Source organism: Podarcis raffonei, chromosome 18 (assembly GCF_027172205.1).
Source record: "Podarcis raffonei isolate rPodRaf1 chromosome 18, rPodRaf1.pri, whole genome shotgun sequence".
Lineage (NCBI taxonomy): Eukaryota > Metazoa > Chordata > Lepidosauria > Squamata > Lacertidae > Podarcis > Podarcis raffonei.
In genome coordinates this window covers 9,923,055-9,940,229 of record NC_070619.1, presented here as the reverse complement: position 1 = coordinate 9,940,229, position 17,175 = coordinate 9,923,055, and the positions used below count along the sequence as shown (strand labels likewise).

General features: G+C 46.9%; 1 protein-coding gene and 1 non-coding gene across 2 annotated transcripts; both read right to left on the bottom strand.

Moving 5' to 3' along the window:
* Positions 1-2,644: 2,644 nt before the first annotated feature.
* Positions 2,645-13,258, bottom strand: NDUFS7 (NADH:ubiquinone oxidoreductase core subunit S7). Its single transcript, XM_053372607.1, has 8 exons — positions 13,147-13,258; positions 9,785-9,821; positions 8,721-8,789; positions 7,397-7,517; positions 6,082-6,261; positions 4,994-5,040; positions 4,298-4,386; positions 2,645-2,861 (listed from the first exon to the last, which is right to left on the bottom strand). The coding sequence occupies exons 1-8, from the start codon at positions 13,160-13,162 to the stop codon at positions 2,764-2,766; spliced, it is 657 nt and encodes a 218-aa protein (XP_053228582.1). The 5' UTR covers positions 13,163-13,258; the 3' UTR covers positions 2,645-2,763.
* Positions 13,259-15,548: 2,290 nt separating this feature from the next.
* TRNAN-GUU (transfer RNA asparagine (anticodon GUU)) lies at positions 15,549-15,622 on the bottom strand. The gene has a single exon. It is a non-coding gene; the product is annotated as a tRNA-Asn (tRNA).
* Between the last annotated feature and the right edge of the window lie 1,553 nt (positions 15,623-17,175).

The window sequence follows — 17,175 nt, the reverse complement described above, 5'->3', positions numbered from 1 at the left end:
CCTGACCATTAGGTCCAGTCGTGGCTGACTCTGGGGTTGCGGCGCTCATCTCGCATTACTGGCCGAGGGAGCCGGCGTACAGCTTCCGGGTCATGTGGCCAGCAGGACTAAGCCGCTTCTGGCGAACCAGAGCAGCGCACGGAAATGCTGTTTACCTTCCCGCTGGAGTGGTACCTATTGATCTACTTGCGCTTTGACGTGCTTTCAAACTGCTAGGTTGGCAGGAGCAGAGACTGAGCAACGGGAGCTCACCCCGTCATTGCGGGGATTCGAACCGGCGACCTTCTGATCGGCAAGTCCTAGGCTCTGTGGTTTAACCCACAGCGCCACCCGCTGTAACAAGGCTCTAAAGCAGGGGTCAGCAACCTAAGGCCCACTGGTCGGAAGCGGCCTGCGCATGTCGCTTGACCGGCCCCCGAACTGATCTGCCCGCTTGTGCGCTGCGCTAAACCAGCACAGCGCAGTGCGGGGACTCGCTTCCGCGGTGCTGGAAATTGCGTCTGCGCAGACGCCGGAAATTGCGGCTGGGACCGATCTGGCCCACGCAAGATAAACCTTGCCGACCCCTGCTCTAAAGGCAGGCGATTGGTCCATGCAGCCTGCTGATGACCACTCTGTCTGGCAGCAGCTCTCCAAACAGAGGTCTTTTTTACACCTGCCTCTTTTTTAAGGCACGCGGGTGGCGCTGTGGGTTAAACCACAGAGCCTAGGACTTGCCGATCAGAAGGTCGGCGGTTCGAATCCCCGCAATGACGGGGTGAGCTCCTGTTGCTCGGTCCCTGCTCCTGCCAACCTAGCAGTTCGAAAGTACGTCAAAGTGCAAGTAGATAAATAGGTACCGCTCCAGCGGGAAGGTAAACGGCGTTTCCGTGCGCTGCTCTGGTTCGCCAGAAGCGGCTTAGTCCTGCTGGCCACATGACCCGGAAGCTGTACGCCAGCTCCCTCGGCCAGTAAAGCGAGATGAGCGGCGCAACCCCAGAGTCGGTCACGACTGGACCTAACGGTCAGGGGTCCCTTTACCTTTTTTAACCAGAGTTTGAACCCGGGGCTTCCTGCCTCCAAAGCACAAACGTTTATCCCCTGAGCAAACAGGCTGCCTTCCGAAAGTCGACCCGCACAATGCTGGGTCTCATCCTGCTCTTGCTATCAGTTTCACATTTATATCCCACCAAAGGAGCTCGAGTCGGTGTGCTTAGTTCCTTTCTCCCTCATTTAATCTTCACAACAAGCCTGAGAGGTAGGTTAGGCAGAGAGCTAGCGACTGGCCCAAAGCCACCAGTTGCAAAATGTGTGAATGGGGTGCGCTTGTGTGTCTGTGTGTGCGTTAGCGTTCCTAGAACCTCAACTTCTGCTTTAAAAAAAAAAAGCTTCTAGTCCCCATGGTGGTGTTGTTTCGTCATGTCCGACTCTTCATGACCCTCTGGACCAGAGCACACCAGGCACCCCTGTCTTCCACTGCCTCCCACAGTTTGGTCAAACTCACGCTGGTAGCCCTCATGATGGTAATACAGTGGTACCTCAGGTTACATACGCTTCAGGTTACAGACTCTGCTAACCCAGAAATAGTGCTTCAGGTTAAGAACTTTGCTTCAGGATGAGAATAGAAATCGGGCTCCGGCGGCGTGGCAGCAGCAGGAGGCCCCATTAGCTAAAGTGGTGCTTCAGGTTAAGAAGAGTTTCAGGTTAAGAACGGACCTCCGGAACGAATTAAGTACTTAACCCGAGGTACCACTGTATGCCTCAGACCTTTGAAGGTGACCCAGAAACTACAACTAATCCAGAATGTGGCAGCTAGACTGGGGACTGGGAATGGCTGCCGAGACCACATAACACCAGTCCTGAAAGACCTACATTGGCTCCCAGTACATTTCCGAGCACAATTCAAAGTGTTAGTGCTGATCTTTAAAGCCCTAAATAGCCCAGTATACCCGAAGGAGTGTATCCACCCCTATTGTCCATCCCGGACACCTGGGTCCATCTCCCGAGGGCCTTCTGGCGGTTCCCTCCCTGCGAGAAGTGAGGTTACAAGGAACCAGGCAGAGGGCCTTCTCGGTGGTGGCGCCTGCCCTGTGGAACGCCCTCCTATCAGATGTCAAGGAAATAAACAACTATCTGACTTTTAGAAGACATCTGAAGGCAGCCCTGTTTAGGGAAGTTTTTAATGTCTGATGTTTTATCACTTTATTATTATTAGTATTAGTATTATTCTGTTGGGAGCCGCCCAGAGTGGCTAGGTAAACCCAGCCAGATGGGCAGGCTCTAAAGAATAAATGTTCACTCGATCTCCTCCCCAGCCACAAATTTAATTCCAAATTCTGCATTTTGGCAGGGAAATATAAGGCACAAATGCCCATATCAATTTATTTATTTATTGGTTGGGGGAGGAGAAGGGGGGCGGTTAGCGAGATGTCTTTCCTGATCCTTTTGAATCTCAAAACCTGGGTGCTTTTGCAGTACGTTTCCGAGCACAATTCAAAGGGTTGGTGCTGACCTTCAAAGCCCTAAACGGCCCAGTATACCTGAAGGAGCGTCTCCACCCCCATCGTCCAGCCCGGACACTGAGGTCCAGCTCCGAGGGCCTTCTGGCGGTTCCCTCCCTGCGAGAAGCCCTTGATTATTCTGTGAAAAGAGACAGGCCACCAAACCAATGTACTCTGTTTATCTCTATATATAATTGCAAACTTGTAGAGAAAGCTGTGTGCAAAATGCGCTAAACCACGTGCGCCACCGTCATTTTCGGGCTCGCCAGCCGACGTGCCGTTGCTACTTCCGGTACCAAATCTGGAGTCGTTTTTCCCGCTTGATCTTGCGCTGCAGCTGCAGGATCCCGTAGAGGAGAGCTTCGGCTGTTGGGGGGCAACCTGCAGAGAAGGGGGTTCGCAATCAGACCATCACAGGGCAGAGGCGAGGCGGTTGTCCAGGCCGGAATCTCCTTGCCCAACCCTTGTATTGCATAATGATAATAGAATCGTAAAGTTGAAAAGTATCCTAAGGCCCAAGACCCTAAGGGATAACAAAAGCAATAATGATCTGTTTTGTATATGCAGCACATCTGACTGGGTTGCCCCGGCCACTCTGGGTGACTCCCGGCAAATTATGAAACATCAAACCTCCCTAAACAGGGCTGCCTTCAGATGTCTTCTAAAAGTCAGATAGTTGTTTATTTCCTTGACATCTGATGGGAGGGCGTTCCACAGGGAGGGCGCCACCACCGAGAAGGCCCTCTGCCTGGTTCCCTGTACAGTGGTACCTCGGGTTACATATGCTTCAGGTTACAGACTCCGCTAACCCAGAAATAGTACCTCAGGTTAAGAACTTTGCTTTAGGATGAGAACAGATATTGTGCTCCGGCGGCACAGCAGCAGCAGGAGGCCCCATTAGCTAAAGTGGTGCTTCAGGTTAAGAACAGTTTCAGGTTAAGAACGGAACTCCGGAACGAATTAAGGTTAACACCCAAGGTACCACTGAAACCACACAACTCGCAGGGAGGGAACCGCCAGAAGGCCCTCGGAGCTGGACCCCGGTGTCCGGGGTGGACGCTGGGGGTGGAGACGCTCCTTCAGGGATACTGGGCCGTTTAGGGCTTTAATGGTCAGCACCAACATTCTGAATTGTGCTCGGAAACGTCCTGGGAGCCAATGTAGGTCTTTCAGGACCGGTGTTACGTGGTCTTGTCGGCCGCTCCCAGTCCCCAGTCTAGCTGCCGCATTCTGGATTTTAGTTGTATTTTCCGGGTCACCTTCAAAGGTAGCCCCACGTAGAGCGCATGGCAGTAGTCCAAGCAGGAGATAACCAGAGCATGGACCACTCTGGCCAGACAGTCTACAGGCAGGGAGGGTCTCATCCTGCGTACCAGACGGAGCTGGTAGACAGCTGCACTGGACACAGAATGGACTTGCACCTCCATGGACAGCTGTGAATGCTTCTGAATATCAGTTGCTACAAACCACAGGGGGAGAGAGTTGTTCTGGGGCTCAGAACATGCTTGTGGGCTTTCCATGGGGGAATCTTGTTGGCCACCCATGCTGGATGGGCCCGATCCACCAGAATGGATCTGCACCTCCATGGATAGCTGTGAGTCCAAAAGAACTCTGCAAGGAGGCCAGATCTCAAGTCCAAAGCCATCACCAGCCACTTTGGACTCCGTGTCCTGGGCTGATGGGAGTCTGAAGCGGCTGCAGGCTGGGGAAGAGCAGCCAAGGAGAGACAGCTAACAAAATCAGAGAACTGTAGAGTTGGAAGGGCACCCCAACGGTCATCTAGCCCAACCCCCAGTGATGCACGTCGTCTTGTTTACCTGGGACGTAGATGTCCACCGGCACGATCCGGTCACAGCCACGAACCACGGAGTAAGAGTAATGGTAATAGCCGCCACCGTTAGCGCAGCTGAAAAATAACAGGACAAAACACCAATAGAGCGCAGTCCAATGTTTTAGCCAACCTATTATTCACTATTTAAGCCATCGTTTTGGTGCCGCAAACTCGCCCTCAGTGCTCCCGACCCTATTAAAAAACGTTATTTGGAATAGCAGCTTGCCCAGCCCACAAAGGACGATAACAGTGCGATGAAATTCCAAACAGAAATGGTTGATTGCACATGTTCAAAATCCAATTTAAACTATTTAAATTTGATTATTTCAACCAAACGGATGAACTTTATCCCATGATACCAGCTTTCCGAAATCTGATTATTATATTTATTATATTTGCACCTCTGGCCCCCCTGGCCCCCCTCCCCCAAGAGGTGGCACTGCTGATTATGGGATACGTCGGTTTAAACCCCCCTCCGCGGAAACAAAGGGAGTGCGGTTTGCAGGAGGAGGAAAGATTCAGTAGAGACAGCAGCAAAAGCACGTCAGAGCCTAGAGTTCAAATCACGGGCGACAACCAGCGGCAGGGAGATGAATGGAGGTTATAAGCTTGAAAAATGATTACAAAGTACACCCACTTTCCCCGACGACAATAGGAAAGAAATATTTCCATTTTTCTTTACCTCCCCATGGAAACTACGTAGCGTGGCTCAGGCATCTGGTCATACACCTGTCGAAACAAAGAAGACGACGGGTTTTGCATTCTGGAGTCAAAATGAGTTGCAGAGACCTGGATCTGCAAAGCTTAGTAAGTTTATTTTTATTTATTGAATGTGTACACCGCCCTTCATCCTACAATCTCAGGGTGGCGCACAGGGTGGAAACACAAGATAGAAGCGCAAAATAAATTGTTAAAACAGCAACAACGCCCCCCCCCGCCGCCAAAAACACACACATTAAAAATGTCACAGGATATCAAAGGTACGACTGTACAGATTATAAACAAACCAATAAATCAATAAAAACTAATAATAATAATAATTGCTTCTGCCCTTTAAAACTTTGTACTCTGCCCGAGGGCTGTGTTCCCTTCTGAGGGCCATCATTATTATCAGTTTCTTTGTTTTATTGGTTTATTTACAATCTGTATAAGATATTCAGTTTTTTAGATGTTTGCTTTATTATGTTTTTATATATGCTGTAAGCTGCCCAGAGTGGCTGGGGAAACCCAGCCAGATGGGCGGGCTACAGAAATAATAATAATAATAATACAGTGGTACCTCGGGTTACATACACTTCAGGTTACAGACTCCGTTAACCCAGAAATATTGCTTCAGGTTAAGAACTTTGCTTCAGAATGAGAACAGAAATTGTGCTCCGGCAGCGCGGCAGCAGCAGGAGGCCCCATTAGCTAAAGTGGTGCTTCAGGTTAAGAACAGTTTCAGGTTAAGAATGGACCTCCAGAACGAATTAAGTAATTAACCTGAGGTACTACTGTAATAATAATAATAATAATAATAATAATAATAATAATAATAATGTTTACAGTTATGCCCAAGTTAATATAACCACCAGCCCCAACTAAACATTTTACCAACCCCAACAGAAGCAAAACAAGAGGAACCAAAATTTTAAATTGTTTAAAACATTTCGCCTTTGGCCCTGCCCTCTGCCAGCAGGCGGCCCCCCAGAAGCGAATATGGCCCTCGGGCCAAACCAACGTCTCCCATCGTCCCTGAAAGGGCCGTCTCTCGGATTACACCCGGCCTACCTTCCGAAGGGCGGGTGCCATCTTATTGGTGAGTGTGCCCGCCACGATCATGACGTCGGCTTGCCGGGGGCTGGCTCGGAAGACCACCCCGAAGCGGTCCATGTCGTAGCGAGGGGCAGCCATGTGCATCATCTCGACGGCGCAGCAAGCCAAGCCGAAGGTCATCGGCCACAAGGAGCTCTGTGGGCGGAGGAGATGCTCAGCATTGAGTAAAGGTAAAGGTAAAGGGACCCCTGACCATTAGGTCCAGTCATAGCTGACTCTGGGGTTGTGGCGCTCATCTCGCTTTATTGGCCGAGGGAGCCGGCGTACAGCTTCCGGGTCATGTGGCCAGCAGGACTAAGCCGCTTCTGGCGAACCAGAGCAGCACACGGAAACGCCGTTTACCTTCCCGCCAGAGCGGTACCTATTTATCTACTTGCACTGGTGTGCTTTCGAACTGCTAGGTTGGCAGGAGCTGGGACCGAGCAACGGGAGCTCACCCCATTGTGGGGATTCGAACTGCTGACCTTCTGATTGGCAAGTCCTAGGCTCTGTGGTTTAACCCACTGCGCCACCCGCGTCCCTATGAGCCACTAACTTTTATTTTAAAAACTCGAGGCTTTTCTATTAGGAATTGTAGGTGCTAATACAGTGGTACCTTGGTTCTCAAATGCCTTGGTTCTCAAACAACTTGGAACTCAAACACTAGCAAACCCGGAAGTAGGTGTTCCAGTTTGCGAACATTTTTTGGAAGCCGAACATGCTCCGTTTTGAGTGTTACGCTGAGGTCTGTCTGTTTTCGCCATTTATTTTGCGTTTTTGTGGCTTCCGCATTTGGGAAAGTGAAAGGTCAAGTGTGGCTCGGGGTAAAACACAGGTATATAAGGCTTCAGGGCCTGCAGGAGATGTTACGGGCAGGATGAACCAAGTCTCTAGCAGCAATTAAACAAAATAATAATAATAGGGGCGTGGGTTAAACCACAGAGCCTAGTGCTTGCAGATCAGAAGGTCAGCAGTTTGAATCCCCGCGACAGGGTGAGCTCCCGTTGCTCGGTCCCTGCTCCTGCCAACCTAGCAGTTCAAAAGCACACCAGCGCAAGTAGATAAATAGGCACCACTCCGGCGGGAAGGTAAACGGCGTTTCTGTGCGCTGCTCTGGTTCGCCAGAAGCGGCTTAGTCCTGCTGGCCACATGACCCGGAAGCTGGACCCCGGCTCCCTCGGCCAGTAAAGCGAGATGAGCGCCACAACCCCAGAGTCGGCCACTACTGGACCTAATGGTCAGGCGTCCCTTTACCTTTAATAATAATAATTCTCGCAAAGCTGCCACTCACCCTCCGAGCCCAATTGACCAAGTCGTCTAGCTTGGTGATGACATACTCCCCCCGGCTGCTAGGAAGGTACGATTTCTTCTGAACAACGGTGCTGGCGCTCTTCTTCTGAAGCTGAGCAGAACTACGGAGGAAAGGATACCATCAGGGCACCGTTCTCTGCTGAGGAATCGCAGGGGTTCGGGCTAGGCGACCCCCTTAGAACCCAGTTTCCTGGCTCTTGTTATCACTCCAACCTTGCTGGTTTCTGACTGGAGTCCCGCATGAACAAGAGCTGGGTGCAAATTCCGGTATCGGCTGCACAGACCTATGGAACTCCCTCCCACAAGAAATTAGGCAGGGACAAGTTAGGCAGAGAGTCCAACAAGGAGACTCCCATCCCTACTGGAGTTTCAGATGTCCGGTCAAACTGTTTTATTCCCAGTGGCCTTTGCATCGCCCTGGATGGATCTCAGATGTTTTCGGGTGGAGATATAAAATTCTTGGTGTTTAAAAATTTGCGAGTTTTAAATTGCTTATATGTTATCGTTGTTGGAGGTCGTTTTGAGACCTACATGAGTGGAAAGCAGGATATACCGTATTTTGCGCTCTATAAGACGCACCAGAGCACAAGACGCACCTAGTTTTTGGAGGAGGAAAACAAGAAAAAAAATATTCTGAATCTCAGAAGCCAGAACAGCGAGAGGGATCTCTGCGCAGCGAAAGCAGCAATCCCTCTTGCTGTTCTGGCTTCTGGGATAGCTGCGCAGCCTGCATTCGCTCCATAAGACGCACACACATTTTCCCTTACTTTTTAGGAGGGAAAAAGTGAGTCTTATAGAGCAAAAAATATGGTAAATAATCTTAGAGAAGCGTATGAGATATGAGATCCATCATTAAATACTGGAAGGGGAGTTGTCCCATGGGAGATGGAGCCAGCAAGGACCCGAACCAACGGATTCCAACATCAGGAATAACTTTCCAGTGGTAAGAGCTGTTTGATAACAAAACAGTCTCCGTCGGGAAGCTGGTGGACTCTCCTTCCTCAGAGGTTTTTAAGCAGAGGTTGGAGGGCCATTTGTCAGGGATTCTTTCGCCGCAACCCCTGTATTGCTGGGGGCTTGGCTGGATGACCTCTGGGTTCCCCTTCCTATGCTAAAATTCTACGAGGCAGGCTAAGCTGAGAGGCAAACAACTGGTCCCCACTGAGCCCGTGGAGAGGCGACTGGAAGCGAGGTCTCCCTGGTTTATGGCTACCAAACAGTGGCTCTCAAAGCTCCTTTCCACCTGCCCCACAGAATCCCCCCGGCTGCCCAGCAAAGAGGGGGGTATTTGGGGTTCGGCCTACCTGTCTGTGCTGTCCGTCACGGGCGTCTGATGGAGCGAGCGAGCGGGTGCGCCAGACGCCGCGAGTGGCCTGTTCGGGGAAAGCGAGAAGTCATGGGTGTCAAAGCGGGGCTCGTGCACAGCACTCAAAATCAGCACCCCACCCAAAGTTTCAATACCATCCTCCTTTAGTGGGGCAGAGGGACACGGGTGGCGCTGTGGGTTAAACCACAGAGCCTAGGACTTGCCGATCAGAAGGCCAGCGGTTTGAATCCCCGTGACGGGGTGAGCTCCCGTTGCTCGGTCCCTGCTCCTGACAACCTAGCAGTTCAAAAGCACCTCAAAGTGCAAGTAGATCAATAGGCACCACTCTGGCGGGAAGGTGAACGGCGTTTCCGTGCGCTGCTCTGGTTCGCCAGAAGCGGCTTAGTCCTGCTGGCCACATGACCCGGAAGCTGTACGCCGGCTCCCTCGGCCAGTAAAGCGAGATGAGCGCCGCAACCCCAGAGTCGGCCACGACTGGACCTAATGGTCAGGGGTCCCTTTACCTTTTAGTGGGGCAGACCTACCGCTGTTCTGAGCAATTCTTTTTGCAGGGTATCGGATGAGTCTGTGGGAACAAAGGGGTGCCCCCTTCCCCAGGGAGCAACTGGCCTACACAGTTACTTGAGAGTAAGCCTCAAACAGCTTGCTATTTCCCATCTTCCTGTTTCGACTCTCTGGCACACTACCTGCATCACCTAGCAATTCTAAAATATAAAGGTAAAGGTAAAGGGACCCCTGACCATTAAGTCCAGTTGTGGCTGACTCTGGGGTTGCGGCGCTCATCTCGCTTTACTGGCCGAGGGGTACCGCTCCGGCAGGAAGGTAAATGGCGTTTCCGTGCGCTGCTCTGGTTCGCCACATGACCCGGAAGCTGGATGCCGGCTCCCTCGGCCAGTAAAGCGAGATGAGCTCCGCAACCCCAGAATCGGCCACGACTGGACCTAATGGTCAGGGGTCCCTTTAGCTTTAAAGAGCCAAAATAATCAAACAATTGGGCTCAGTGTTCTCTAAGAGAGTGAGAATTGCCACAGGCATGCTTACCTCCAAAGGGACAGGCCACGCAGGGCGACACGGGAAGCTGGAAGTAAAACCACAGCGGTTGAGCATGGATTAAATTCCACAGAGATAATACAAATGGCTTTTCGCAGAGCTAAAAATGGACACAGAGACTTTAACAGATGAGAAATTAGGAACTGCACAGAGGTAGAAGGAAGTCATCAAATAAATCAGGGAATAAAACCAGAGATTAGGTACAGATTAGAAAGTGAGAGTTGCGAGGAGAAAAAGGTAAGGTCAAGATAAAAGGATCTCTCACTGGAAATATGTGTTTAGAATATCATGGATGATGGTTTGTATTTCTTAAATAACTGTATGTTTTTGATAAGACTTTTTCGTTTGCATTTTTTGTTTTTGTCTTTTCTTTTTGTGTAGATTTTTATAATAGAATAATGTGGTTCATAATGTGTAACACTTAATGTGCAAATAAAGTTTAATAATAATAATAATAAATCCCCAAACTCGGTTCCATGGGTGACTCTGAGTCAACTCCCTGGGATAGTTTATTGTTGTACATTGTTTCTAAATTTATTGCTGTACATTGTTTTAATTGTCTGTTTTAGGAGGCTTCTACTCTCCAGCCTCTTATAGTTGTTTTAACTGCGAGTCTTTTAGTCCTTATGCTCTTACAGTTCTTTTAACTGCGTGTTTTTATTTGTTTTTAGTTCTTATCTTATCAGTTTTTACCCATCCATTATCTGTGTTTAATCTTGTATTTTATTCAGATGTTTTATCCTATGCTTGTTTCTTTGCCCTTATTTGCTCTAACAATTATCGGTTAAAAAAAAATAAAAATAAATCCTAACTGCTATTTTATTTATATGTTTTTGTTTTGTTTTTTATCCTGGTCTGTGACCGTAATAAAGTTCATTCATTCATTCAATAATAATAAATACAATTCTACCATTTTTGTTCGGAGAGAGCATAAGGCATTATCCTACGCTTGCTGGCCTCCGAAGACTGCAAACGGGCCAACTGCGGCAACTGGGGGACTGATCCAGCCCCCGGGCGCTGTGCCTGAGCACCTGTTCCACTTGCCTTCGCCCGACAACATCCCCGCCACTTTCCAGTCACCCGAGGGACCATCTCCAGCTTCCTAGCACAAGGCTCATATTACCAAGACTCATAACAGAGTACGCGCTTTGTTAGCCTCCCTGACTGCTCTTCTGAGATCTGGGGGCCAAGGCCTCTCCACAGCCCAGGTGTCTTTTCTGGGTGCAGACCCCTACCCTCTAAAATCAGCGCAAAGCATCTGGGAGACAAGTTTTCTTTAAATGAGGCCCCCGGAGTTTTTCCTCTCTCCGCCCCTCCCTCCAAGAAAACCCTTTTATATGGCATAAGCGGCTGCTTCAACCTGCGGGAACTGGGTTCAAATCCTCCCACTCACTGGGCGACTTGGGGTGCAGTCACTGTTTCTCAGCCTAGCCTACCTCACAAGGTTGTTGCGAGGAATGAAACGGGAGGGGGTGGGGAAAACTATTTACGCCACCTCAAGCTTTTTGGAGGATATAAGCGACGAGAAATAAATGTAACAGGAAGAAGAAGAAGAAGAAGAAGAAGAAGAAGAAGAAGAAAAAGAAACATCTTCCGGTCCTAATTCTTCCAACTGCAATTGCTGTGGGTTTTTACTGGCGATTTATACTATTTCTTGCATTGAAATGGATATTTTGATTTCAATTGCAATCCACTTCTGAGAGCTGGGTTGCGCACCTGTCAAATAAATGAATTCATGTTCTCCCCACATGGCGGACGCATTGTTGTTTAGTCATGTCCGCCTCTTCGTGACCCCCTGGACCAGAGCACGCCAGGCCCTCCTGTCTTCCACTGCCTCCCGCAGTTTGGTCAAACTCACGCTGGTAGCTTCAAGAACACTGTCCAGCCATCTCGTCCTCCGTCGTCCCCTTCTCCTTGCGCCCTCCATCTTTCCCAACATCAGGGTCTTTTCCAGGGAGTCTTCTCTTCTCCTGAGGTGGCCAAAGTCTTGGAGCCTCAGCTTCAGGATCTGTCCTTCCAGTGAGCACTCAGGGCTGATTTCCTTCCGAATGGAGAGGTTTGATCTTCTTGCAGTCCATGGGACTCTCAAGAGTCTCCTCCAGCACCATCATTCAAAAGCATCCATCCTTCGGCGATCAGCCTTCTTGATGGTCCAGCTCTCACTTCCATACATCACTACTGGGAGAACCAGAGCTTGAATTACACGGACCTTTGTTGGCAAGGTGATGTCTCTACTTTTAAAAGAGGAGAGCGCAAAATATGGTCTGAAGCTCAACATAAAAAAAACCCAAGTGCCTGGCGTGCTCTGATCCAGGGGTCACGAAGAGGCGGACACGACTAAACAACAACAAGAAATATATAATTTAAGGGCTAGCGTCTCCATTAATTCCCTTAGGTCTAACTTGAGTATTTCTAATGCAGGAATTTATCAATAGGTCTACTCTGAGTCTTTCTAATATTGCATTAATAATAATAATAATAATAATAATAATAATATCTTTATTGTCATTGCCCCCTCTCAGGGACAATGAAATTACTTGACTGCTCCATAAAAACACTAATTAAAACAATACAGTATAGTACAGCAAGGAAGATTAGATGACTTTCAAAGTCCAGGCTTCCCATTCAGGGCCGGGATCGCTCTGGAGAAGAAGCTGTGCTTAAGCCGGCTCGTTCTTGTCTTCATCGTCCTGTATCTCCGTCCCGACGGCAGGAGCTCGAAGAGACAGTGACCAGGATGCGATGGATCTTTTACTATGTCCAGTGCCTTCCTATGGCACCTTGTGGCATAAATCTGCTCTAAGGTGGAGAGTGGGCAGCCAACAATGCTCTCTGCTGCCTTAACAACTCTGCACAACCCCATCCTGTCCTGGGTAGTACAGCTTCCGTACCACACACATAAGCCATAAGTGAGCACGCTCTCAATGGCACAGTGATAGAAGGCAAGCAGCAGTTTCTGCGGAAGATGGTTTTTCCTTAGAATTCTCAAAAATTATATCACCCTGTGTAGCTATAGAGTCTCCGCGAGTTGCAATGCGAGTCTTGACTGATATTGTACAAAATATTGCAATATTGTGCAGTCAGTACTACTGTATACAATTTCATACACTGGTTCCAAGGTTGTCTACACTGATCTGGACCAGCCCCATGTAAAAATAAAAATAAAAATAAAATAAATAAAAATAAAATAAGCCAGATCATGGGGTCACGAAGAGTCGGACACGACTAAACAAGAATAAAGTGGGGGGCTCCTGGTCCCTTGACCCCCCCTGCCTGCCTGCCTGGGGGGGTCAGCCAGCAGGGGACGCCCACCCCCCAAAATATATATATATCCCCCCCAGCCCCCCCCTCACCTGCCAGAGTCGCCATTTCTGCAGCCCTTCAAGCCACCTTCTCCCTCCCTGGGCGGAGCCAGGCGGGTGCTGCTCCCTAAAGGCTCCGGGTGGGGAGCCGACGCCACCGGCGCCACAGTTCCGCCCTGCAAAGGTTCCGCTTCCGGCTCCTGGAGGCGCCGCCTGCTGCTGCTGCTGCTGCCACCTAGCGGCGAAGGGGAGGGATAACAGGCCTTCCCAGCTCCAGGCTTTTCAAGGTCAAAAATACATTGTTGTTGTTGTTGTTCAGTCGTTTAGTGGTGTCCGCCTCTTCGTGACCCCCTGGACCAGAGCACGCCAGGCCCTCCTGTCTTCCACTGCCTCCCGCAGTTTGGTCAAACTCATGCTGGTAGCTTCGAGAACACTGTCCCACCATCTCGTCCTCCGTTGTCCCCTTCTCCCTGTGCCCTCCATCTTTCCCAACATCAGGGTCTTTTCCAGGGAGTCTTCTCTTCTCAGGAGGTGGCCAAAGTCTTGGAGCCTCAGCTTCAGGATCTGTCCTTCCAGTGAGCACTCAGGGCTGATTTCCCTCAGAATGGAGAGGTTTGATCTTCTTGCAGTCCATGGGACTCTCAAGAGTCTCCTCCAGCACCAGAATTCAAAAGCATCCATTCTTCAGCAAGCAGCCTTCTTTATGGTCCAGCTCTCACTTCCATACATCACTCCTGGGAAAACCACAGCTTGAACTATACGGACCTTTGTTGGCAAGGTGATGTCTCTGCTTTTTAAGATGCTGTCTAGGTTTGCCATCGCCTTTCTCCCAAGAAGCAGACGTCTTTTAATTTCGTGACTGCTGTCACCATCTGCAGTGATCATGGAGCCCAAGAAAGTAAAATCTCTCACTGCCTCCATTTCTTCCCCTTCTATTTGCCAGGAGGTGATGGGACCAGTGGCCACGATCTTCGTTTTTTTGATGTTGAGCTTCAGACCATATTTTGCGCTCTCCTCTTTCACCCTCATTAAAAGGTTCTTTAATTCCTCCTCACTTTCTGCCATCAAGGTTGTGTCATCTGCATATCTGAGGTTGTTGATATTTCTTCCGGCAATCTTAATTCCAGCTTGGGATTCATCCAGCCCAGCCTTTCGCATGATGTATTCTGCGTATAAATTAAATAAGCAGGGAGACAATATACAGCCTTGTCGTACGCCTTTCCCAATTTTGAACCCATCAGTTGTTCCATATCCAGTTCTAACTGTAGCTTCTTGTCCCACATAGAGATTTCTCAGGAGACAGATGAGGTGATCAGGCACTCCCATTTCTTTAAGAACTTGCCATAGTTTGCTGTGGTCGACACAGTCAAAGGCTTTTGCATAGTCAATGAAGCAGAAGTAGATGTCTTTCTGGAACTCTCTAGCTTTCTCCATAATCCAGCGCATGTTTGCAATTTGGTCTCTGGTTCCTCTGCCTCTTCAAAATCCAGCTTGCACTTCTGGGAGTTCTCGATCCACATACTGTTTGAGCCTTCCTTGTAGAATTTTAAGCATAACCTTGCTAGCGTGTGAAATGAGTGCAATTGTGCGGTAGTTGGAGCATTCTTTGGCACTGCCCTTCTTTGGGATTGGGATGTAGACTGATCTTCTCCAATCTTCTGGCCACTGCTGAGTTTTCCAAATTTGCTGGCATATTGAGTGTAGCACCTTAACAGCATCATCTTTTAAAATTTTAAATTTAAAAAATACATTATTTGGAATCAAAATACATTATAGTAACTTGCTTAGGGAAGTTTTTTTATTTTTTATTTTATTTTATTTTATTTTTATTTTCTGTTGCATTTTTAAAAATGACAGAGAAAGCAAGAAATAAGGATGGCATCCAAATGTTCAGAAGGGAAAATACAAAAAAAGAAAAGAAAAATGATCAATAATAAAAAACGAAAAAGACAAAATAAATATAAAAATAGAAATGTCCTTGAAATACAGCAGCTCTTTGAAATCAAGCTATAGTAACAAACTGGCCTGGGGAAGTTGTTTTTTATTTTTATCTATTGCATTTTTAAAAATGACAGAGAAAGCAAGAATTAAGCATGGCATCCAAATGTCCAGAAGGAAAAATACAAAAAAAAGAGAGAAAAGAAAAATGATCAATAATAAAAAACGAAAACGACAAAATAAAAATAAAAATGTGCTTGAAAGATCTGCTTCCGGCTTCGATGCCGGCGCGGCCATCTTGGTTCCTGGCAGAGGCTCCCTTGCCCTTTCTTGCACATATATAGAAATTTTTTATAGCGTCCCTAGTTTTCTATGCACCAATCCATATTCCTCCCAACCTCCCTTGATGCAGTCGTGCGCGCCCCAGCTTACAAAGGAGATGTGCATTATTATTTCATTTTTGCAAAAAAAAATTAAAAGGAATATATATTAAAAAAAAGGCAAGCTTCCCACCGCGTCCCTGGGTGGGCTCGAACCACCAACCTTTCGGTTAACAGCCGAACGCGCTAACCGATTGCGCCACAGAGACCCAGCTGCCTTCCTCGCTGCCACCGCCAAACTTAGGAAGGAGGAACCGCATTGCACAGCCCAAAATGCAAAAATTGCCGGTTTTTCTTCTGTGTGCAAGGTCAAAGGAAGGTTTTTATTGCTCCTACGATCCAGAGGAGGCCAGCTGGCCTAAATCATTGTTGATTTTTTTTAATATAATTTTTATTGATTTTAACATATAAAATAAACATATAAAATATATAAAATAAACATATAAAATGTATAAAATAAACATATAAAATAAAATAAACATATATAAAATAAAATAAACATATAAAATAAACATATAAAATATATAAAATATTTTATATAACATATAAAATATATAAAATATTTTATATAACATATAAAATATACCACAAAACCTATCACTTATACAATCTTTTCAGACTTCCATCAGCACCTCTGAGGATCCACCCTTTTAACCACTTCTTATGCATTTCTTAACTTTATATTGCCTTTACATCTCTTAACAGATCATCCTCCCCCTTCTACATTTTTACAATACTTCCAATAATACTCCCCAGAAAACTTATTGCAAACCTACAAACATCATCTGATCTTCACAAATACTTTTCAAATAGTCCGTAAATTTACTCCAGTCTTCTGTGAATTTCTGGTCCCGCCGGTTTCAAATCCTTCCTGTTAGTTTATCTAATTCTGCATTCTTGATATTATCATCATATTTTTTTAAAAAAAAATTAAATTGATTTTCTAAAAATAATCAAAAATAAAAATACAAAACCAAAACAAATTGACTTCCCTGGTTCCATTATTTGTCAACATGCTGCATTTCCATTGTTAAATTTATAACATATTTAAATCACCTATCATCCATTCATTGTAAAATTGCAAGCGCTCTTAAAACCCTGCTAATGGATTAACCTGTGTGCAATGCTTCTGTATGTGAGAAAAAAGCATCTTCTGTTCCTCCGTAAATTCATCGTCGTCTCTGCCTCTTAATTTCATTGTCCGTTTTGTTGATATTGTTATCTTTAACATCTTATTTTTATTGCCACGAATCACACAAGTTGATCAGCCCATGGTCATCTTATTCGCATAAACAAGAGACTGCCATTTATCATTATTCCCCATGAATCAGAGGAGCCTAACTGGCCTATATTATTATTATTATTATTATTATTATTATTATTATTATTATTATTATTCCCATAGGCTAGAGCAAGCCATTTATTATTTACTATTGATTATGAATTGCCCATTAGCCTGATTTATAGAGCTAAAGTTGGCAGCGATGATAGCTGGTTGGTCTGCTTTGATTTATGCAATTCTTAAACTGTTTCTATTTTATGGGCTTTCGGATGTTTTGCCCACGTCAAAAAGTTTGATCTTGTTCCAGTTATTAACTTTGTTAAGTGACTTCCTCACTTCCCCTTGGTTGAATTTCATTGCATGTCCTTTCAACGGTTTTCCAAATCCCAATTTTTATGAAATTTAACTTAAACATCCTTAGATCTTCACCTTATGGAATTAAACATATTAACTGTAATTTTCAATAAGGCTATATTGCCC